We start from the raw sequence: 25,379 nt of genomic DNA on the forward strand, positions 1-25,379 counted from the left end.
ATGTCATAAGTGTGTGTCATGCACTTTTTGCTATTGGAAATATCGTCTTTCCCAATAGACATCTTTTCATTTTAAAAACGAGATGAAATTAGTACTATAGTTCCTTTTATTAGCCTTTGTGGCATGGTTTTCTTGTCTGCGGCAACACATCTGCGTCAAATAATTTAGAAAATTTACTAAAAGAAATTTAGAGGTGCAGTCACAGCGGGGTACTTGAACATTTCTGTGCTTGCGGCAGAGAGTGTATGAACAATAGGTCGCAGAAAGATGACGTAGCGAAATACACAAGTCATATTTATCCACGCATTAGAAAACTTGCATGCACAACTTATATTAGAGGTCGTGGGGGTTTCACGGTACGGTTTTGCAATTGTGCTCACTCCCTATTTGTAGTTGGTACGCCGCGGTCAATAGGGGTATGCTTGAATTGGCCTCCCGCTATCTTGCTGTCCCAGTCACTTCACACCATTTCTAGACCCTGCGAATCGAAGAGGGAGGCGCCTTAACCGAGCAAGCGTGAACTTCTTGCGGAACGTTGCACACTTGTATGCCTTGTAACTCGTGATGAACCCAGTTTTGTGGTTGATGGGTTACAACTACTATGACTGAGTCATCTCTCTGAAACGGACCACTACCGCTTAGATCTACAGATGTACTATAGATGCGCATTGTAGTAGTGGCTTTGTTCCTGTACACACCGATACCATGAACTAAGGCGTGTGGGGGGTATGGTCCCAACAATGCAAGCAATAATACTATAAGTGTGTCCAAAACATGCGGTTTGAACAAATGTCTGCCCCTGATCGTACTGAAAGGCGTTTCAGTGCTAGCTGTTTGTTTTCTAAATAAAAATTTGCGTCCAATATCCAATGTAAGCTATGATACTTCACAACGTGCGTTATTGAACTGATCCGGGTTATACCTGTCAGTAATGCTCGCCAATTCGCACGTTTTTACAAAATCTCGTTCCCAGAAAAGCATCGTTCTCTCCCAAATTGTAACGCTTGTACCTCGAGAAACCATGCGTATAGCTAGACACTATGCAAGGCTGATTTAGCCTCATGTCAATATATATATATATATATATATATATATATATATATATATATATATATATATATATATATATATATATATATATATATATACAATTAATAGTAATGTAGTAATTAATGAACTTAATCATTTAAACCAGTAAAGAACAATGGTCAATCTTGAAATTCATTAAATATAACGGAAAGCACGGGAAAACCTGCGTGGTGTTCTTATTCATAGGTACATAGGTACTGGCCTAAAAAATTCGACACATATATCATCACAGCCATTACAAAGGACACAACATAATCTTTCAATGGCTTTCAGGACATTGCAGCATCAGCGGGAATGACCACGCTGACGAAGTCGCCCGATCTGCATACGAAAGCGCTCAATGTGTCTTGATTCCGCTTTCGCGAACAGACGCTGCTGGCAATCCTGTGCCCACCTAAGCAAATGGTTCCATATTTCCTTCGTATTGTTAGCAATGATTCACATGTGTATGGATGTGTGAAACATCACATTATATGCGTTATGTTGTGATGAAATCCTTATTGTTAACTTTCTCTCGCTTGACAAAATCAAGAGCTTTGCAAAGTGCAAGGAACTTTCTGAGAAATTGTCAGTTGTTAGCAAACTCTTACCTAGTGTTTTCTTTTGAAAGAGAGAACATGGTATTGCCAATTCTAGCGTGTTGATGACTGTGCATGAAAAATTTAATTTTTAAGTTTGGAATGATGAGAATGGTTGAATTTATTCCGTTATGACTTATGATATTTGACTTACATTTGTTCTTCCTAAGACTAAGCTGATTCAACATTATGTGAAGTTCAATTCAGAGCTCTTTATTTACCCTAAATCAACACTCCTCAGGAGCGGAAGTAGTAGTCTTGTTTTGCATCAAAGCCTGAACTGGTATTTCACGCAAACTTTGACACTCTGGATTGTACACTGTGAAGTTCGATGGTCCAGGACAGTTAGCTCTGTAGACTTGAGCGCAATCCGCAGGAATGGTATCGTTGGCGAATTCTGCCGGCTGAAATAGCTGACATTCTGAAAACGAAAATACGATAACATTGAAAATGCTACGAACTTGTAATATGAAAAGAAAGTAGAAATGTTTCTGAACTTTGTCAGCATTTTTACGGAGCTCGAACATGGTGCTAAGCCATAATTTCAATTCTTTGTTTTATTTAAACTCGTGAATGAACTGCTACTTTGGTAAAAATTATTCTTTTTTCTTTCTTCGTTTTACCTATTTGTTCAATAGTGCTCGGTGCACACATATCCTAACATAGGACCTAGAAACGATAGCAAGGAGCTTTAGCATGGGAGAGCTTGTGCATACATGTGAGAGCTTGTGCATACTGACATGGATCACTCGGTTTGTGGCTCATACATCACAGTGAACTTGTGATATTGGCGAAGAAACCAATACTCTCATGATTATTCACAGGCGTCAACTAGGTAACCCAGTTCTCAATGGTTAGCTTGCGCTTGCTTACTGCTTGTCGTCTCACTGTTTTCTCTTGAAAAACAATCAGTGCTACAGGAACCTAAAAGTAACAGAACCTGGATGGCTTTGCCTTCCTGGCATGACCTTTGCAATAATTTGTAAAAGCTGCATTTGCTGAGTACAGAGTAGTTGTCTCACTCAAATAGTACAAAGGGTTAGATATGAAAGTTCCATAAAAGGCGTAGTTGCTTGAATATTCATGTAGGAATTTCACGTTTGTCAGCGCTGAGCCGAAGTCGGCATCTCAATTACGTTGTGGCTCCCACTTTGGACCTATGGCATAATGTCAACAACAATGTGCACGCACAATGCAACATTGCCTTCTCGCCTCCATCGTCCCAGAGAAACGTGCGTGTAAGACCGAGTTTGAGAGAGGCGCGAGGGCTACGTTGTTGCTGTGTTCTGACGTACCCCAGGCTTGCAAACGCCGACTTTGTTCCCATCAACGGGACGAGAGGAAGATCCTTGCATGTTTGCGCATTTGCAACACGAATGCGTCGTCGAGTGCCAAAGAATCAGAAAGCGAATACGGGGACTTGCGCCGACAGGAACTTCTTTGTGGAATTTTACGTAGATTCGGCCTAAATAAAAGCGTAATAATCGGAAAACCAGTCCGCAAACCAAGAAATTGTAAATAATGTGATATATCTCATTTATGCAGTGGCGCAGTGATGCCGTATCGTCATTTAGCGAGGCTGAAGTCCTGCCTCGCAAGCACTTGATAATTCGGCAATATGATCCTTGTGCGACGATCGCGATTGAGAACCTCAATCGCCACGCATAGATCGTGACTGACTGTACCTAGATTGAGCAAAATCATAATTAAAAGGTCTTGTGTTGCCACTGAATTCGAATAGAGATGAATTGGGCTTGGTGAAGAGTGAAAGTGTCGTTGCGACGCTTGTAATAAATACAGCAGGCATGGTCACGCAGCCGATGTCGTTGCAAAGTTTATATTGACGCACTGAACTTCATATTGAATCTTGTGTACATGCCTTGTCCACTGTTCACGCGGCCACACTGCTTGCATGACGGCGTATATGAACAGAGTCCGCATGCAGATATTTACTGCGTGGACGCTTAATAAACAGTGCAAAACAGCAAAAAAAAAAGAAAGTAGTGTGGCAGAGAATGCGCCCGCCTTTAGGGCCTAGCCAAGCCTAATCCTTCACAGTGGCATCCGATAATCAGAGTTCCTTGACTGTAGCGAACGGTTTTCCGCACTTCGGAAGTATCATACAAGATACTCTTTTTTGTAACTTCTTTATATGCTTTTGTAGATAAGGCTGAAATACGTTCTTTTCCTCGCCGGAAACGAAACCCGCAATATTATACGAAAATACTTAAACAATTCATGAAGAAGTTACTATTCGCCACAGCCTTAGCGCTGGTGTTGCGTTGATGATGTGGTACGTACTCATTTACCGCTTGATTGTTAACTGCATCATTCCTTTCCTACTGTGTTCTTAATTGTACAGCACGCTATGATGATGACGAGCAAACGCCAAGCAGATGACGCGGCATGGGTGAGCATATTAAGAGGGACAGTTGCCCCCGTTGTCGACGTAGCAAACCAGAAGTAACGGTTGATTCCCAGCATTAGACTAAACGCGGCGTATTGTTACAGCGCCAAAACATTTGTTGCTGTGATGTATCACCGATGCGGACGGCCTCGTCATAAGCATTTGCAGGGCTCCGACGCAGGCTGAATCTTGCTCTAAAAAAAGTTGCCTTGAGTGAAATATACTCTTTCTCATTCAGAACGTTTAGCAGAGCCAAGGCTGTGAGGCATGGTAAGGCAGATGCTTGTGCAAGGTGAATATAAATGACATGTCCGCTCGTACACCACATTTGCAATAGTGTTGCGCAACAACGGATGATGCTGACCCTTCAGATGCTACAGGCGTCGGTAGCAGGCGATAGAACGTGGGCGGAAATATTTTGATGTGTTCCCTTTTCTCATTAGCCGAGGTGCCAGTAACTTCCACCGACCTTCATGGAGTTTCGGATACAGACTAGTAAAGCGCCGTGTGCCTTTTTATGCGGCTGTCGTGGTACACTCTAAACATCGTCCTAGTTCGTGGCCACGTCATTCCTTTTCTTCATGAAAAAATCCGACCGGAATATTGGCGCATGCGCACTACTTTTGTGCCTCCTACAAATTATTTAGAACATTTGGAACTTCACGTGCAAGCAATGCACCAGTCACAGACGTCAATTAAGGAGAATATAGAGTGTACGGTGAGAGGGAGGAGGAAGGTGTTACGAAAAATGAATGTCGCTACCTCAGAAACATTTTAGAGCGAAGCTGTTAGCCTCTTGTTGGACCAGCTTTTTCATGTCCGCGTGCGCGATGTGGGCCGATCCCAGAGACATTGAAAAGGAGCGGGAAGCGCGCATTGTGCTGCTTCAACAGGAGGCATCACTTGACGAAAGCGTCATCACGTGACGTCACGCTTAACGTGATTACGTCGTGAGATTACGTCATCAAACGATATCGTCCCGTGACATTGCCGTTATTCTATTCTATTTGAATTAAAATCCGAAGCTATCATGTAGGTAGCTTGAGTGTAATTCTTACTTTATGAATTATCTGGCGCAATTTACCTTAAAAAAATGAATGAATTAGTTCAGTGAGCTTGGCGGAGGGCATATATAGAGGAAGGAGCATGTATGCTTAACTTCCGCACATGTGCTTGCGTGCGTGACGTACGACGCTTGGGGTGGTGGTGCTTTTATAACGTCGTCTAACATCGGTGGTGCTTGTCTAATGTCGGCAACAGTTTCACTGTACACCCACTTTCACAGGGTGGAATGTAGGCGGATTTTTTAAGCGAAGTTTTCTTTGTCTCTTCCTTCGACTTTTCCACTGATGCTGCGGCTCTTGCTGCTGTCGTGGCTCTCTTGCACGCCGCGTCGGCGTTGGTTGAGAACGTGTATACACATAGCATGAGCATGGTAGGGCCCCAAGACAACGTGAGAAAATAGTTTGGATCTTTACGCCCCGTCAAATGTGCACAATGCTCTCTGGAGATCCCTGGGCGTCGCCGCAATAGCGTCTTGACGAATGTAATTACCCGAGACTCCCCGGAAAGGATCGCAGAAACTGCAGCGCTTACCTTTCTACTAACGTGGAACCGTCCAGATGGGAAGTATATAGAATAGCAAGGAGAAGGGGGGAGAGGAGGGAGACAATAGGAAGAACCAACGCAGCCACAAAATGAGTGAAAATCAGCCTTGGCACACTTCTCTCGCAACTCGCATACAAGGGGGGGGGGGGGTGCGTCAAAAGGCGTCGTGAGAAGGCGAGGAAACGCTACTACTAAGGTGCCTCGATGCGTGCGCCCCCGAGGCAAGTTAGCTACTATTATAGCACGACAACGGGTAATTCAGGTACGGTACGTTCCTGCTATTTCTGAAAAATAAACACTATGCAAATTTATCAAACGGACAACTGACACACGGCGTGTAGACTCAAAGCCGCATTAAAGCGCCCCAGCGCCTGGCGACGTCGTAGCGCCGTAAAGTCCGGGCTTCGCACGTCAATTCAACAGTTCTGTGCACACTGTGGTACCATTGTGGCTATGCCATTACTCGGTGCCATGGGTTAGATCTTGACCACGGCCTCTACATTTTGACGGTGGCGGAATGCAAAAACGCTCGTGTACATAAGTTTAGGTGCTTGTTAAAGAACCCCAATGGTCCAAATTTATTCGCATTATGTCACTGCGACGTGCCTCATAACCCTTTTGTGGTTTTGGTACTTCGCGTCCCATAATTCAAGTAAAGTCTAACGCTTCTGCCACGATGCGATGTGCCGTATGAGGCAACGGCAATACTTACCGCCTCGGAGATTACGAACAATGGCGCACAAGAACGCTACAGCCTAACACGTGCCGCTATGTGTTCTGCGTACTACGCAGACAAACAGCAATGGCGCAAGCTCGGTAATACATACCATCAACTCACCACTCCCGTATTGCACTAAACACGAAATTAAACATTCGCCGTCGACATCGCCACTGAGTATCGTCAATGAAAGCAAACAGCACACAAAGCTTCGCTTACGTCGATTCCCACAGTGTGTGGGATCCGCATGTTCTTTATCTAGGGACTTTACGTGACACTATACTCTAAAATTTCCACTTAGCGCTTGCGTATTGTGCAGCGCCACGCGTGATCTGCGCCCGCGTTACGCTGGACTACATCTGCGCTTTAAGAGCAGCACTGTTCTGGTGCACAAGCGGAGGCGACAAGGAAGTTTAAAGGGAAGCTTTCTTTCCCTTTCCCTTCCACTTTTCCTCTGGTGCTGCTGCTGTCGCTGTATTGCAGGACCCGTCGAGAGGGGGTATATGCGAGGCAGCGTGGCAGAAAGAAAAGGTGCAATGAGAAACTCGTTTGAAACTTTTCATCGAGTCGCCACAATGCCCCATGGAGCTCGTTGGGCGTCGTCACAATATCTCTAGGCTGTTGTAGTTATCCTTGACATCCCGCAAAAGCATTGCAGAACTAGCCGCGCTTACCCTTGTACTGATGCGCAACAGTCCAGAGGGGACGTAGATAGAATTGTAGAGAGGGCGTAGGGAGAGGAGGCAGAGAATGGTTAGCACCGACGCGGCATGCAACGAGTGAATAAGAGCCTTGCAACTCTTCGCTCGCAGCTCGCACATATCGTGGTAGGGCGAGAGAGGGAGAAGGTGACGTAAGGAGTCAAGGAAACGCTACTACTAGACACGGCAGCAGTTGCGGACGAACTGGATAAATTTAAATTCAAGGTACGCTAAGGTACGTTCCTGTTACTTTTGTAAAAAAAAGAAACATCCTGCAAGTTTGTCAAACGGACAACTTACGTGGCGCGTGCACACAAACCCACAATAAAGCACCGTAGCCTCTCGAGACAGTATACGGACGCATCCGGCCATCAAATCAACACGCCTGTACCCGCTCCGGTAGCTTTGTGGCTATGACGTTGCTCGACGTCACGAATTTGGTCCCGACAGCGGCAGCCATATTTAGACGAGGGTTTGTGTACGCAGATTTGAGTGCAACTTAAAGAATCTAAGGTCATCAAAATTAAAACGGAGTCCCCAGTGACCGCGTGCTTTATAATCCGATTGTGGGCATTACGCGTAGGACCCCATAGTTTAAGTAAATTTTATATCTTCTATCGCGATGCGTTGCGCCGTGTGAGGCAATGGCAGTTCTTCCTCTTTGTAGGCTATGAGCGATGGCGCTCAACGACGCCTTAAGCAAACACGTCGTGCTGCGTGTTCCATGTGTTACATAGACAAAAACAAGTGGTGCACGCAAGGAACGTGTAACAACAACTTATCACTTCAGTATTGCATCAAATTGTGATTAATGTACCCAATCATCACAAACAACACGGACAATTACTGTCAATCAACGCAAACTACGCAGAAAGCTTCGATTTCCACAGAGCGTGGGATCGACATAGTTACCTTATTTTTATTTGGCTGACTTTCAGCTGATGTTCTTGCTTGTGTACAAGAGAATGTAAAATCTACGCGTAAATGCGGGCGTTTTACTTAATGTCATAAAGAGTAGGTAGTCCTTAAAGATCTGATTAGGGGGCAAACATACATAATAAAAGTCTTTAAAGATGACAATGACGACAAAGATGGTTCTTACTCGTTTAGTAAGCACAGGTAAAAAGAAACATTTACCACAGCCGTGTCACTTTTAATGTTTTTCTTTACCTAATTTATTACTGATAAGCTGCAACAACATAAGGGAAGGTTATTTCCTCAACTCAAGCTCTCATAACCTATATAAGAATGTAGCTGAGTTACTGGAGACGCGACCTTCCATCAAATCTTATTGAGGGTGCCACATTACTTCAGTTCGTGACTGAAAGCTTCGTCCTGGCCTCCGCTAATTTATAATAACGTGTGCAGGCTCCATTGTTACTTTTATTTTTGAAGCCGCATTATCTTGGCTCTTTACGATAATGCTGTGGTTCACGATCTTTTTTTACATCGCCTTCTTCTTCCCATTGAAGTCTATCTGTGTAAAAAATATCTCCGTTGGATCTAGCATTGCAGAAACACTCATCTGGTTGCAAGGAATTCAATGTAAAAAATTGTGATTTTGCATAACGATTCGCTACAGGTATGTACTGTTGCACAGCAGCACAAAATTATTTTGCTAATGCTAGACATCACGTTGGTGGTCGTAATAAAACCACTAGTACATTTTTATTATTATCAGCAACATTAATAAACCATCTCTCATGGGCGCATATTTACTCTGAATACATCTCTGTGCTGAGTAAAATTTTCATAAACGGAAAAAAATATCGTAGAAAGGAAAACAAATGCGCAGAAGAACAAGTAAGATGATGAGAGGTACGGAATATATATAAAGTGCTCCCTTTTATTTGTACTAGGAGTGTGTTAAGGGGCAACGGAGAGTTGAGTTTTCTTTTGAATGTATACACAGTGACACGAGTCTTGAAACATGAACATTACATATTTAAAATTTTAGCCCCATATAGAAATTGTGGGTGAACGAATTATCTATTTTACCCTTATTTCTTGCTGCCGCTGATGAGATTGATGCGTTCTCGTTCTAACTATTTAGAAGATTATAGTATCAAGCACATTATGTCTCCAGCAAGTGTGGCTTTTATAACAGGTGGCTACTCACGTGCATTTTCACTCGAATTTCGGTTTTCCGCAAATATCATACACGTTTTGTTTGGAGATAAGTACATCAGCTTCCTGAGCATTGGTGGCTCCACTGAAATAATTTCAAGAGGATAATTAGCCTGTCTGTGTGGCCACAAAATAATACTGCAAAACCATTAACCATTCATCGACGAGGGGTGCTTACAGGGAATATATCAGACGTTTTATTTTCTTGCCGAGTTTCGGTATTAATTACGAACTTTTCCATAAAATACAACAATGAATGACAGACAGCATGCGTCACTTGCAGGTTAAGGGCAGGTACACAGGAGGGCAAAGAATAAGTCTGGCGCGCGAATAACTGTCATCGAAAAGAACGTGCTGGAGACAGACCAACACAAGGTCTTCGGCTGCAGTGGTGACAGACTCATAATTTAACGAATGGAATGTGCACCTCTGGTTCACATATGACGGAAGATGTACAAATTCCAAACGAAGCCATAAGTGGCTTTAGGTGAAGCCCACTTCCAGTTTCCTGCTTGTTGATTTTCTCCTATAGCTGGAAAAGTCTGTGCTTTACACATTAAGATCGAGAAGAAGCATTGTTTTTATTATTTATATTTGCCATCAACACAGAATTAAGAAGATTTACTGAATATATCAACTTAGCAGTATGGGAACTGTCCGCATGGGGGTAGCATATAAAATTACGCCACCTCAAATGAGAATAAAATCTTCATGTCGTTGTAATGGGAATACCACAAACTTTATCATACTTTATCAAACTTTCAAACTTAATCATAGTTTATGCACGAATGAATAGGACATCACTTCGTTTGTCTATCACGGTAGACAACCACAAGCACATGGTAATACTTTTATATTTTCATCATTATCGTCGCCATCAGCATCAGCCTACATGTATGTTCAATGCAGAAAGAAGGCCTCTCCCAGCGACCTCCATTTACTCATATCTTCCACTAGCTGATTCCAAGTTATGATAGAAATTATTCTAATTTCATTGCACTACTCAAATATATGCCAGTTATCGGCTCAAGTGTTGTAAGGTGTGGTCAGCTCTACGCTTTTCTCCTAATGTGAACTACAATATCCACTACATCCACCTGCTCTCTAATTAATGTTCCATTGCTGTATTCCTGTCTGATAATGCTACCCCTAACAATTTTGCTCTCCACTCTCATTGCGTGGTCCTTAACCTCTTCTAAAACTACTTTTCTGAACTCCAACTGTATGCCCGGTATGTCAGTAGCGGTTGAATTTTAAAGACTGTGGACCTTTCTTTTCCTGCACAGCAGTAAGCTGCTCATGATTTGTTATTACCTGCCGCATAGGTTCCAAACCGTTTCTATTCTATTGTAAATTTCCATCTCTCGGCCAGCTTCCCCTAGGAGTAATTGACATTGATATAGGCAAGCTCGTACTGATTGTAGAGACTGACTGCTAACCACAAATTGTTGTTCTCTTGTTAGTCTATTGAACATTACCTTTGTGTTTTACCTAATAATTTTGAACTCTACGCTTACACTTTCTCGGCTAAGATCCTCAGTCATCTTGTTATTCATCTCCAGAGTTGCTGAGCAGCACAGTGTTATCTGCAAACCAAGGGTTGCTGAGATATTCCCCGATGATTCTCAGTCATTGTGCTTCTCAGTCTAATGGCTTCGACCCTTCTTCGAAGCATGCTGTGAAGCGCCTTAGTGAAATTGTTTTTTTTGCCTGGCCGGTTTTCTTGATTACTATCGTTCCATTTCTCTTGTGGAAAATTACGGCAGCTGTGGAGTCTTCATAATTATAAGCTAGGAAAGAACATATGCTTCCAATACGTTTCGATTACGCAATGACTTAATGACTGCTTGTGTCTCTATGATTCAAATGACTTTTTTGTGTTATTTATGAAATGTGCAGAGAATTCGCTTGTACTCCGCAGGTTTCGCAATTATCTGATTGAGGAAATGGAAGTGTTTCAATGTAGAATATTCGCCCTAAAAGCCTCTTGGCTAATTGAAGTCACGTGTTGCTCCGAGTTTATTGAAAATTAGCTTGGTAAGTATTTTACACAATATTATAAGCAAGCTAATGGTCCTCTCATTGCTCAATTCTTTTACATCTCTTTTCTTATAGATTAGCATGATGTTGACATTCTTCCAACGTTCTCATACAGTTGAAGTCGCGACTCAATTGCGTATGAGGGGTCACAAGCTTTTCAAGTAAAGCAGTGTCATCCGCAATCTTTGCATTCGTCTATTGTAATTCTACTTTCTCCTAGACATGTCTGTGAGGTCCGTCTAACTTCATCACTATATACGCATGGAACTTCTGTATCCTGTTCCTCTCTAGTCGAGGTTATGTAGCTGCTCTCTGTGCTGCACATGCCTGCATAAAAATAATTAGCTGCCTGTACTATATAGCCCAAATTGTTCATGACGTTACCCTGTTGATCTTTCTCTGCTTACATGTTTTTTTCTATGTGAGGCTTCCTTTTCAGAGATTTCATACTGCTCTCATTTCTACTGACTCCTTCATCTTTCCGTTTTTATATGTCCGAGTGTGATTTGCTTTATTTTTGTTTATCAGTTTCGTTACTTCAGCGAGCTGAATTTGCGCTCCTGACTTCGACACTTACATGCTTTCGCGTTTCTTTGTGAGGTAGTTTGTTACATTGGAGAGCTTACCAATTAGCTGCGTGGTTGCCCTACCTCACACTTCAGGTGTCGTTTATGAGATCACTCTAGTTACTACATCATTCATCACCTCTACGTTATCTTCATATTCCTGTTTTAAAGCTGCAGGTTTTTTGTGAGCATCAGTCTGAACTTAACCGCTTTTACTCTGACAGCGTCTAGGATGGTCTGTTTCTTCTTTAATATCGTGACAAAAATATGTACTGCTCCTCTTTTGCAATTGAATACAACCATAGACATCATGAACATATCACTGCATTTTACCTACCTAATGCTTTTGAACTATGGTGTGGGCGGCGCCGATAAGGGAACAATTTCACTTCCTGTTTACACGCAAGAGCTTTTCCAGGTTCACTTCTTGTTATTGCGCTTGCAAGAGAAGGTAACCTTCATTCAAAGTCGATTAGTTTTCTGGAGTTCTACCATAGCCTCTGTGCTACTGTACCTAATGTTGATGACGTACTTGCCTATAGCCAGTTCCCCAGCTTGACCTTTCCCGGCATTTGCATTGAACGTGCCCGTGTCTACCGTATACCCTGTTTGCACCTTTCTGCTGCTAATGCAACGTACTCAAAGAAGTCTTCCCTTTATTCATCATCATGACTGGGCGTTGGAGTGTAGGCTTGTACTACCTTTAATCTATAACTCTCATTTAGACTTCTTAGGACGACAGCTATATCTTTCATAATGCTGTAGAATTCATTGATATGGTGGTCTATGCCCTTATGAATGAGAAATCTGACTGCAATACAAATAACGCAGAGGTAGTGGCCTTTAGCCAGCGCTGTATAAACTTCACCAATGCTCCTTACCTCAAAAAGGTCAATCATATCCTAAGAAATCCTTGGTAATTCTTCAAAATGTCATGCAAAGATAGCAACGCTCGAGAGTTCCCGCGTGTTAAACGTTTCCAGGTTAACTTTTCAATAGCCACCTGTCAGGATCCATGAATTATACGTGCATATGATACTGCAAAATGCATGCTAGCACTACGTCTAAAACAGTGAAATAATCTTGACTCGGTGTTCTACTTCTGATTATGGTTCTTGGTTGAATTGTAAGCCATGGTACCCGCGTTCTGTTAGCCTTAGAAGAAAAGAACGTTGGAGAGTGCGTACTTGCGGGCAACAGAAGTGAAGAAGTGAATGAAGAATGAAGTGATGATAGTGATCTAAAGAAAGGAAAGACGCTTCATTCTGCAGGCAATGAAGGGAAAGCTATGGGAACATGGCTGCTGCACATGTGTTATCGCGCCAAGTAGTCCTCTAGCGTTTGACAGTGCTTTTGGGTGCTCGTGACAGACGTGGAATCGACTCAGCTTCACGTGCGACGGTTTCGCGTTTGCCCAGACACGGAATGGAAAAGCCGCAAAATAAGTAACCTTTTACATTCAGTGGTGTGTTTTACATTAATGAACTGGTGCTAATAATGTGTTCAAGGCTTTCTTTCTGTGTTTTTTCTTCCCCAGCTTAAACTAACGAGGATGAAAGCAGTCGACCCTTTTGAGAAGCGCTCTCACTTGTGCTCGCTTTGCTTCCGTAGCTTTCTCTTCATTGCGACAGAAACTTGTCCGCGAGTATAGATTTAAGGGAACGTTAAGTAATATCGTCTGCTGCCGCCTTTGTCAACTGATGTCGTACAATAAACATCTTTACCTGAATTTCAGTTATGTGGGCTCCTACGGCGTGATGCGAGAGGACAGATACAAAGATGTTGCTGGAGTGGAAGCAGCCTGTACGCTGTACGCACCTATGGGAGAGGGTGAGCCTCTATGAGCTGTTGGCGGCCAGCTTGCCAGTTGCGAAAAGCAGCAAGCAGAGCCGCGCTGCCGATGAAGTTGCTCTCGTTTACAAAGCGGCGAAAAATGTGGTTCTGGCTGTCACCATTTATTCAGCGTCTTAACATCAATCAAATAACTTCCGCAGAAGGCAGTTCAAAGGCAATTGTATTAAGGAGGGAGTGAAAAGTTAAACATGGACACACAATCAGGAACCTCGTGACGGAACCATGCTGAAAACGCCTACACAGGCGCGAGCACACGCACGAATGCACACATAAACGTGCACAGGCGCATGCACTCAAGCACAGTGCAATAGTAGCCCCAGCTCAAGACGGCGTCGAAGGCTCAATTTCCACTGGTAAGATGGCGACAGCTGGCTTCACTTAAACTGCCTCCACTTCAGCAAATTCTATATATACTGTTTGGGTGTGAATAACTATGGCATATTAACAATATTTTGACGATTGATGCGTCGTCGTGGTCTTATGGTCCCAGCAACATCGATGTATTCGTATCGACCACAATTTCAAGTATGACTCCAACGTTACTTTCTAGAAAAAGTGGTGAACGTTTCTTGCCTTTTAAGGAGGGCTTTAGGTACATTTCCGAAATTTGTGTACCATCAAGCTCTTTAGATGTTGCACGATCGTCTTTTCAAAGTGCAGCGGGACAAGTTTGGGTTATTCTTCTGAAGGCGCAACCGTTACGACAATAGAGAAGATATGTTGAGGTGAAAGACGCTGGAGTCAGAGCAAAGTCGACTCAATCAAAAAACTAGCCGTGCTTAGTGCATAATCGCCGGTAGTCTGCCCTCACTATTGAATTATAAATTTTAAGATTGACGTTTACATATATCCGGAGTGCTTAGGGAAATGGTAAAGAATAGCTTTTACAAAAACACGTAAAAGCAACTGCCTTGAAAGGCAGTTAAAATTAATCTAACTTTTATGGCAGGCACATGCTGCCTTCATAATTTAGTTGGTGAGCTGAAAAACATTCCCTAGATGTTTGACTAAACTGCGAAAGCACGCCATAGTACTTGCCAAGCGGAAGCGCACTTTGGTGTCCAATGTGCAGTTCGACAGGCGGAAGGAAATAGACGTCATGGCAGCATGAGCGCCCTCTTTAATTGTATGAGAACTTATGTGACGTAGGACGTAGGCACTGGGTACGTGCCACTTTTGAATTAATGCTTTTCACCCAATGCTTTGGTCTGGTCGTCAAGGATGTCGCTTCGTTTATTTACTAAATCTAGAGGATGAGTTACCTGGCCTTTCCATTCTTTCACCTTGTTCCGGGATTTTAGTTCCTCAATGTAAGAATTAATGCCAGATATGTATACTTACCAGCTTTCCCTTTTGGCCCGGCGGCATGTTGTTGTATTCCGAGACTTTATTTTCTTAAAGCTGATTCGGTTCTCTACATCGGAGAGCCGCGCATGTGATTCCGAGCCTTATTTTGTTTCTTTCGCGCTTGTATACACTCATCGTTCCACTAGAGAACAAGTCGTTTATAAGGCAGTCCATTTGTTTGAGGAATACATATCGTCCCACTCAGACCATAAATTCTGCTAAATAGGCAACTAAATTGTCAAGACTAAGCGTACGAATTTCATCCCATGTCAAATAGGTTAGCTCACTGTATCGCCGCCAGTTCGCTGAATCTGACTTGTAAACACTAAGCGTATGAATGACATAGCACGTCAAATAGGTTAGCTCACTGTATCGCCACCAGTTCACTGAGTCTGACTTGTCAGCAGTAAGCGTACGAATGCCATACCACATCAAATGTGCCAGCTCTCCGTATCTCCGCCAGTTCGCTGGGTCTGATTTCTCAACAGTAAGCGTACGAATGTCATAACACATCAAATATGCTAGCTCTCCGTATCTCCGCCAGTTCGCTGAGTCCGACTTCTCAACACTAAGCGTACGGATGTCATACCATGTCAAATATGTTAGCTCATTGTATTGCCGCGAGTTCGCAGAGTCTGAATTGTAAACACTAAGCGTACGGATGTCATACCATGTCAAATATGTTAGTTCGCTGTATCGCTGCCAGTTTGCTGAGTCCGACTTCTCAACACTAAGCGTACGAATGTCATACCACGTCAAATATGTTAGCTCATTGTACCTCTGCCAGTTCGCTGAGTCTGACTTGTATACACTAAGCGTATGAATGTCATACCACGCCAAATATGTTAGCTCGCTGTATCGCCGCCAGTTCGCTAAGTCTGACTTGTCAACAGTAAGCATACGAATTTCATACCATGTCAAATATGTTAGCTCGCTGTATCACTGACAGTCCGCTGAGTCTGACTTTCCACTGGAGCACATGTGGAGAGCACTCATCACTTTTTGTTCGTTTTATGACAATGGGGAACTGGTCACTCCCGCATGTATTCTTAGTCGCATTTATTTTCAGGTATGGCACGAGTGTACTCGATATGATGCTTAAAGCAATAGAAGGGAATGTTTTGTTTACCACGCTTAAGAATTTAGGCTCTTTCCTGTTTAGTAAGCGAGCATGTGTAAAGGAAACGAAGTACTCTACTAAGCACCCTATGGAATGATATCAAGACTCCCCCCACAGGGTATTATGTGCATTTAGGACTCCAGCGGAAATATAAGGCTCCGGAAATTGTGCAATTTTGCTTTCAAATTCTGTTCTGGAGAGTTGGTAGCTGGGCGGGATGTCATGACTGCAACTGACGTGAAGGGGCGTTTTGCAGCTCTAAATTCTGGTAGGTGAAACCCTTATTACCTATTATGGCCACATCACCCGAGGAGGTGAGAGCGTCGTTATACAGCGTGTGCGGTGAACTGTATATTACTAAAAACGCTTATGTCTGTACAATTGAGGTGCGTCTATTGCGTGTCCCACAGGAGTGTCCCCAACCGCCAGGAAATTTGACAGCTTGCTGTATTGGAGCTTGTCGCGGACTTCCAGAAGTTCACCACTTCCCATCTTATTTAGCGTAGTCTGTTGGGCCAGTTGGTGCATCATTTAGTGTCGTTGAGCGGAAATATGGGCCGAAAGAAACCGAGTGGACAGGACTGCGCGTCTTCTGTCCCCTCCGTTTATTCCCGCCCGTATTGCCATCTTATTCCAATGCATTATGTAACCGCGCAAACGACATATTGCGGTTACATAATGCGCGTTTACATAATGCATTCAAATATCGACCACCACCTAGCCCGCCTCTCCCTGTTAAATAAATCACCATCATAGTTACTTTGTAACCTGAACCGATGACTAGTGAGACACTTCGCGACAGCGAGTTGGGATGCCGTATGGACAGTTTTGGTTCCATGTTGGCCTTGTATTACATGGTACTTGGAATATGTATCTGTTGGTTTCATAAGAAGTTGAACGTTTCATCAGTGCACCGCCTCTTCAGGGAGCCATCGGGTAGTGGGGGAACGGACTAGCCATAAGTGAGTGTGCATCTTTCAGCAGTAATGCCAGCGCCCACGGTGGAGCCCTATAAGAGAACGCTGCAGGTTCTGTAAAACAGGTCCTGCAAACTCCAGCTGTATGTTACCAATGTAACCGAATATGACATAACCTTGATTGGCTACTCACACAGCGTTAGATCTCGCCGCCTAGAAAGCCGGAAGCAATACAGAAAAGAGGAGAGAACAGGAGGAAACATTGAAAGTGAGAGAGAAAGGCATAGATTGCAGAGGAAGAATAGGAAAAGGCAACTACCAGTTCCTAGCGTACGGGTCAGGTCAGTCAAGGAGTACCGTCTGGGCGGTCATGTTAACGGTACAAACACTCAGCATCGGCTTAACCACCACGATCCTTTTTTTCTCGCACACCGCTAAGCTACGCAAATTATGCGAGAGAGGGTGCAACCCCCGTGTTCTTGGGTACGTGGTGTCGCAAAGCTCCGAACTCCCGCTGACGCAGATGCCCCTGTAGGGGCCCATATTAATGAGACATCACCGTATAGTCCGACTGAAATGAAAAGCTATTCATTTCTTAGTGACCGCTTGTTCTGTATTCAGCACTGATCCTTGTCCGTTAGCGCATTTTGCAATAACGAACCCTCACCACCTCGCCCAGTGTGCCAATTTATTGGTTGTCCAATGACGAAAACGCCGGGGTACATACTGGGTTCAGGTTGAGGCACGAATATGCTTTACTCAACATTTGGAGACAGCTTGTGCATTTTTATGCTTGCCGAAAGTAATCCCACAGCCTGACCTTTAGGTAACGTATACCTACCAGAAGCGCTGGGACTCAAAGCGGATGGAAGCATTGACTGCTCTGCGGTCGAGCTAAGCAAGCGACGTTTAGAATATTGGTGGAAAAAAAAGAATGGAAGAAATTAAAAGAATTAAATTATGCAGTTTTATGCGCCAAAACCATTTTCTGATTATGAAGCCCGCCGTAGTGGGGGGCTCCGGAAATTTGGACCACCAGGAGTTCTTTAACGTGCACGGAAAGCTAAGTGTACGGGTGTGTTTGCACTTCGCCCCCATCGAAATGCAGATGCAGCAAATTGGGAAGACCCGATATGCTACAGGCATAGGTAACTGCGCAAACGAGAGTCAGATGTTTGAAGTAACAGAGACGAAATTAAAGAGATATAGTCTTATTATTGTATAAACTCTCTTTTTTTCCAATTTCGGTCAGTAATATGCCCCTCCCCTCTGCAATGTTCAAATTTTGAGGCTAAAATAAATAAATAAATAAATAAATAAATAAATAAATAAGTAGTAAATAAATTATTAGTAAATAAATAAATAAAAAGGCTAAACCAATAGCCATGTACAGATTGTTTAATTAGTTCAAGTAGCCGAGGAGAGTATTTGTCACCGCCTCTCTCAAAGGCGTGCCAATAAATTATCATCATCATCAAGTGTGAGAGTGGAGCCCGGCTCCCTACAAACCTAATAAATTATGCTTTCCAGTTTCGTACAATGTTTCATACATTGTTTGAATGCTGATCGCATTTACGTTAACATTTGCCTTGAGATGGATCCTCCCGGTAGATTATGTGAACTTTGCTTTGCGTAGACCTCGGGAGCTTGTCGCAAGCAGAGCAATACTTTATTACTCCTTCTCTGCAAGTTTCTCGTTGCTCTTATCGGCTCTCGGGACATGGCTAGTTCGACACTTTTGCTAGCATAAAAACTCCAGCATGTTTCATTTCTAGAACATTCATCAACGTAATGGTGCTTGCTAACCAACAACATAAACTGTTAGAACGTGATAACTTGCCAGTAAATGTAATTTGTGGATACGAAAGCAAACAAAGAACTTCTACACACTTTGGCAAAATGACCCTTAACTTCAGGTGTTAATTTATGATAGACGAAATGATGGTAGCCTCACAGAACCAAAGGAACGTCTTTCATGTTAAAAGCTTGAGTTGCCTGCTAAGGGGAAACCAGACATACCTATTTTAAAAACAAGTTATTTCGAGCTAATTTCGAAAAGCGTTAGCGCATGTAGGATCTGTCAATCTTGCAACCATTTCCAGAAAAAATACCGGTTGTTTAGCTGGCTTCTGGATGTTGCATTACCATGAAATTTTTGTTCTCTCTATGCCTTGAACATATTGCAATAATCAGGAGCCTGGGATATAATAAAAATATATTCAGTCAGCACGTTACACGTGGCGTCGAATGTTAGTGTGTGTGGTGTTTTCGTCCTGTGCCATACCACCGCTAAATGCTTTGGAACTTTACTGTCGCGCCATTTACCAGATGGCGCGAAGTGCCCGAGCTCGGGACCAGAGCTGGGTCGGTAAAGCAGGGAGAGTGGCGAGTGCCAGGCCGTGCGTGTCCGTCGCCCGGACCATGGGCGTAGATTTTCAGAAGTGGTAAACATTCGGAGCCAATAGGCCCCACCCTTCGCGGTAGCGTGAAAGAGCAGGAAGAAAGCAGAGGTGAAGAGCCATATTTTACACTATCCAACGCTCAAAAAAAGAAGAGGTGAACGAAGCATCGAGGCTACACAAGACGAAGTGGACGTAATTGTTCCTGAAATATTAAACGAATGAGATAAGAAATGAGTCAGTATGAACATAAAAAAGACAAGGCAGATGTATTATGAACAATTATGCAACGAATCAGTTGAACCAGTACCTACGTAGTAACTGTCTTCTTGAGAGTCGATGCTAGTTTGATTCTTTGATTTTGCTTTTTTTCTTCGTGGTTAATGAAGGGAAATTGAGGCATCCACCCAATCGTATCAATTGCTGCAAAGGAAACCCACATGGCTTCTACGAAAGAAAAGCCTCATAGTTGAAAAACAAATTTGTATTGGTCTTGGAATGGAACCCGAGACCACCGCCTTTCCGGGGCAGCCGCTCTACCATCTCACCTAACCAGGCGGCTAGCAGACGGAAGGAAAGAGCAGAGTTGTACTGAGGTTTCATCATATGATAATAACCAGTTTAAGGACTTCTAACTCTTCATGTGATAATCGTCGGCATACATAATTCAAAGAAAAAAAAAGAAGCGCAAGAAGTGTCTTTGCAGTTAGAGCCACTGCAAATTTCATTGCTAGACATGAAACGGATTCCTGGTAAATAGGAGTTCATTCATTTTGTGTTGATTCCAACAATTAGAAGGCATTCTACCAGTATCATATCTGAATGAATAGAATTTATTGATAGGAAGACAGAGAGGTCGACCTGAGCTAGTGCGCTCTAGTCTGCTACTCTGCACTGGGGAAGACGGAAGGGGAGTGAAAGTATTGGGATGGATGATGATGATAAGAGAAGTGGTGAGTGCTTATGTACATGAGACAGTTGCCTCGCTAGAGCCGCTCGTCGAGCTTGGTGTCCTGCAGGAACTTCAACAATACTTTTGTTGCACGCACTGAAATTGCCGTGTCAGGCCATGGGCCGAGGATAGCTTCCTCCGACAGTAGTTGTCTGCCAACGCTGGCTAGGAAAATGTCTAACGTCCTTCGCTCCAGCATATATGCTGGGCAGTCGCACAGTACGTATCATATCTAACGCACGATGCGCTAGGGGCTATACAGAAAGGCAAAGGGACGCAGCACTATGCTCGCGATTACGTGCCTGGATTGTTGGAAACAATAAGAAGGGCGGTGATGTGTTTCCGAATAGCTGACGCTCTTATTGATATACTAGGTTACATAAATATGATCTCTTTCGCGGTTTAAAGCGTTCTTTTTTGCCTTTCTGCATTGAAACATTACAGCAGATCTTGCCACCTGGAATGTATTATGTACAGAAGCCGCAATCGAGAGTGCTCATGTGTGACTACTATCCCTAAAGAGAATGCATTTTCGGGCTGTTGAATGCCAAGAGCACTTGATTTCTTATCACGGGGACAAATTACAAGAAATATGCGCATAGCAGAGAGCTTCAAGTATACTTACGCGTTGTATATCTATAGGTCATAGCATTGTAGTCCGTGTGGTTTCCAGTCTTTGAAAGAACCACCGATGTGTTGAACTTCACTCTGCGTAAATGAAAATATTTAGGGGATGTACTGGATGTACGGGACATTTGAGGACACAGGCATGGATTGTTGTCAACATTATTGATTCCCTATTGTCACTAGAGTGTTACAGTTTATAGCTGAGCTCTTTTTATACTAGCAAGACACAAAAGAACTATTTCTTGCCTTTTTGATTGTCAGTATTCAGTACATAGCATTGTGACTAATTGTATTAGGCCAACACTGAATAAGACCCAGCAAGCGTCATTTCTTGGATCTGAGCAGAAACAGAGGGAGAAATTTCGCTCGTGAAATGCTTTCTCTAGAAAGCAGGTCAGACGGAAAAGATCGACGCAAAAATATTTAGCTGCAGTGGTGTCGCAAAGGTATGACAGATGGAATAAAAGATGCACCTTTGTTTCCCATAGGAAGAAAAAGTATGAGCAAGTTCTACTCGAAGGTATAGGTGCCTTGTGCGAAGCTTGAGTCCAGTGTGGGGCGTAGTGTTATTCACAAGCAGATCATTTATACTTGAAAAAATTTCCGCAAAATGTTAACGTGTACCTACTGCACTCCTTGCCGTTGCATTGTGCGTACTATGGCAGGCGTTGTTGTTCAGTCGAACTTCTTGCATCCCGTGAGTGCTTTATAGAAAGGTTGCATATTCTCTGAATGTTTCTCAAATGTATGATTACTCACACGCACGTGATTAGTTGTGCTCCTTCCACATAAGGAATTGATTACATCATAAGTACATGTCCTACCACGGCTCATATTCATCACAGTTATGTGAAGCCACATATGGCTGTGACAAATAAAAGTGATGCTCCCCGGTTCCATTTAACTCGTTAATGAGTTATACTAAATCCTAAGTGTAATGCTCCACTTGTCATATACTACATCAGAACAAGAAAAGTATGTTTCGAAAATGCAGCAGCACATGCGTATACATGACGCCCAGTAGCCAGATTTAATTTTCTCCCCAGAGACAGCATACATGTACATTTGTTGTGGGCTATGGCGCCACAATGGGCACAAGGAAGCTTGTGTAAGATTCTTCAGGTACAAGCTTTGCAAACTTTAATAGCAGTATTCTAGATGAGTGAAAGTAGCCACCGTTGTGTCAGAGATTGCCGGTGCATGGTATTGTGAAAAGTTGAATTCTTGATTTTACAGCGTAAGCTGTTATTAGCTCTTTCCAATAGCTGTTTCAGTTGGCGATGGTGTCCGTCACCTCCGGTGTTCCCTGGGACAGCTGATGTCCCGGTGCACGGGCGTGTAATATAACTTAATATAATATAATAACTAAATTATAATAACGTACGTAATTTCATAATTATATTAATATTTTGCGCGCGTTCTCTAAAACGTGTGAAAAATAATTACGCGAGACATCGCCCACTCAAAACTGATTGGGATGTTTTAAAACGCAATTATTTCCCTTCAATGAGAATTCGCGGCCTTAATTCGTTAATTAATCTAATCTAGTTATCGGTAGTGCAGTTATGAAAGAGATTCTCAAGGAGCAGCAGGGCACTTCTGACAGAATAGCATTGATTGCGTCCTCGTATATACTATAAATTCTTTTTAGAAGCTTGGCTATAACCTTAGCCGAGACACCCTGTATACACGAAAATTAAAAGCCTCTGCTCCGATATGGCGGCATACTCCTTCCCTATCGTCCCCATTAGAAATAGATATCAATGATTGGGAAATTGCGAACAGTATCTACACTTCATTTACAGCTCATGCATAAAAGTGTCTATAGTACCTAACTCAGAAATGTTTTCAGAAACAAACGAATATGTGGAGCGTTGTTATTGCTGCCTACCTCCTACAAGAAAAACGAACTTCAGTGTACCGACCGATAACTGGACCAGTGGTATGTTTAAAATAACCAGCACTGACATTGCCTTCATAAGCGACAAGGCCGGCTCTGTAGAAACTGCTGATTACCAGATGGCGCGAATAAAGAAAAGTGATTGTAGCTATGTGTTTGTAATTAACAAATTAATACCCAGTAATTGTTAGCGTGCTCCGACTTTGTCACACTGTCAGCGTGCGCGGTTTGTCCACGTAGTTGATAGATTTTCTTTATGATCAATTTGAAGTTACAAACGTCCTCGACGTTTCGCTACTGACTCAGCTCAGCGGTCAGTCTCTGCTTCACTTGTCAGAAACGTCAATTGCTAAAATTGTTTCATTATCGTATTTCCGACCAACATTACGTGACGGAATCCCGCTGGTATCCTGCCTGCGCTGATTCGCACACAGCAGACAGAGGAGAGTTAAACTAATTGCTCCTTTTTTTTCATTGTCTTTGAAAATGACTGTCAACCAAGAGTACATATCTTTCACGCTCTGCGAAAAACGCAAGCGTATAGTGAGCAGGTAGCTTATCTCTTTTTTTATTCGCTGAAAGAGAAGGAAATTCAAGTGCATCTTGAAAGGCAACAATGAAATTCGTTTGTCGAGCACGCGATAGTGCAGACAATACAGTACTCTGGTTCGTTACCACATGAGTTCGATCCAAATCGCGACAAAATGACCAAATAAACTTACAGCACTTTGGGTACTTTGGGGATTTCCGCCGCCAAAGTGAAAATGTAATGCGTGTCGTCTATTTTCTGCACACGCTCGGCGCTATCACACTTGGGTGGAAATATGCCTTGGAAGTTCTGTATCTTGACGTAGATTTTCCCGTTAATATTCGCAGCCTGTAAGAATATACCATAAATGGAAAAAAGTCCCGTCATATAACGCTACGAGAAATAAAGCTAAAGAAAACCTCTTTGCTGTATTCAACTTAAGCTCACGGTTTAAAAATCAAACACGGAATCGGTCAAAACAGACTACGGTCTCAATGCTGTAGGCACTACTGAATATGCAAGACTTATCTGTTCTGTCATAGTTGATGTACCTGTAACGCATATTACAGGCACTAAATCGAAAAAAAAAAGATCCATTCTCTTACATCAGTTACATTCTGATAGCAAAAATACTGTTCGTCCTCTTCGAAAGGCACGCTTGCACTGCCTTCTTCCTCGATGTCCCCAGAATGTGAGAGACACACAAACAGAAGTACGAATGGCAAGCAATGCGTTATCCGAGTCATCATAATCTTTGACTTCTGAAAGCACATCGAGGGATGCAGTGAGCTTAAGTACAACATTTTGACGAGGGGTGTTTAATGGCAGTACAATACTTTTTTGCTTTGATAAGAGCATTCAAGTGCATGACGCTGTCTTTTGCCTCAGCATACTCGCGAAGAAGAAGTAAACAAATCTAAAAAACTGATATGAAGGATTGTTAAAGAGAAATTGTCTTTTCCAGCCCGCACGTATATTCTTTTGGCAGTGCGATTATGGTTCTGCGACAAACTTTGCTTACGTACGGCGTAAGCAATTCAACATTTGCCAACTTTACTACGTCTTTCAGTGCTTGGTGCAAAACGTGGCTAAGGAACATCAACTGCAGTAAAACAGTCATGATGTCATTTGCCAATAGACAGAGCCCCCTATCGTTCGATTGTTCTCTGGACGGCATCTAACTTACAAGAGTGTCTCAATATAAAAGCTTAAGTGTCATTCTAACAGAACATTTTTCTTGGTCTAAACACATTGAATATATAAACGGAAAGCCCCAATCAGTTTAGGTTATTTACACCGCACTTTAGCTAGGACCCCTCGCGATATTAACTGCTATTGTATAAAACATTATTTCGCCCTGTTATAAAGTATGCACCTGTCGTTTGGTTTCCCTACAAACAATGTGAAATAACCTCGCTCAAGAACGTTCAAGGAAAATCTATCCGTTTCATTTGCCAAAATTACAGCCGCAGTTTCTCACCAATGCAGGCTCAACAATCTTTGAACATTGAGCCATTACTTTCACGTTACCGTGTTGATGCCTTAAAACTTTAATATGCAATTAACAACTCCACCTGTGGTCTTCCTGATTATAACTACAACACATTTACTGACGGAAGTTGTATACGTAGCTCCCACGCCTTGAACTTAGCACCTATTTTTGCCCCTAATAACACATTCAACTACAGTTCTTTTTCCTTTACAATAGAGCTGCAGAATTCTCTACCCGGTAACATTAGTTCACTATGACTAGAAGATATTATAGTTACCATTCGTAAGCACTTCACTAGCATGTAAAGCGGTTTTTCTTGGTCATTCATCTATTTGTATATGTGTATGTTTTTAATGGGTAATGTATAGCAGTGTATATTTTTCCCACTTCTGCTATGGCCGTAAATTG

General features: G+C 42.8%; 2 protein-coding genes across 3 annotated transcripts in view; one reads left to right on the top strand and one right to left on the bottom strand.

The window, feature by feature from the left end:
* LOC135911934 (uncharacterized) overlaps window positions 1–25,379 on the top strand; it is a 111,210-nt gene that overhangs the window by 48,381 nt on the left and 37,450 nt on the right. The gene's annotated exons all lie outside the window — the stretch shown is intronic.
* On the bottom strand, window positions 1,866–24,226 carry LOC135911906 (uncharacterized). Of its 2 annotated transcripts, XR_011508633.1 has the most exons (6): window positions 24,085–24,226; window positions 23,673–23,827; window positions 21,049–21,131; window positions 13,559–13,652; window positions 9,221–9,313; window positions 1,866–2,088 (listed from the first exon to the last, which is right to left on the bottom strand). XR_011508633.1 is itself a non-coding variant. In XM_065444258.2 (5 exons), exons 1-5 carry the CDS (start codon window positions 24,223–24,225, stop codon window positions 1,895–1,897), a joined length of 666 nt encoding a protein of 221 aa, XP_065300330.2. In that variant the 5' UTR covers window position 24,226; the 3' UTR covers window positions 1,866–1,894. The 2 variants fall into 2 exon arrangements, 1 of the variants encoding a protein (XP_065300330.2); XM_065444258.2 differs by lacking the exon at window positions 13,559–13,652.

The sequence above is a fragment of the Dermacentor albipictus genome, chromosome 9 (genome assembly GCF_038994185.2).
Source record: "Dermacentor albipictus isolate Rhodes 1998 colony chromosome 9, USDA_Dalb.pri_finalv2, whole genome shotgun sequence".
In the NCBI taxonomy this organism is placed as follows: domain Eukaryota; kingdom Metazoa; phylum Arthropoda; class Arachnida; order Ixodida; family Ixodidae; genus Dermacentor; species Dermacentor albipictus.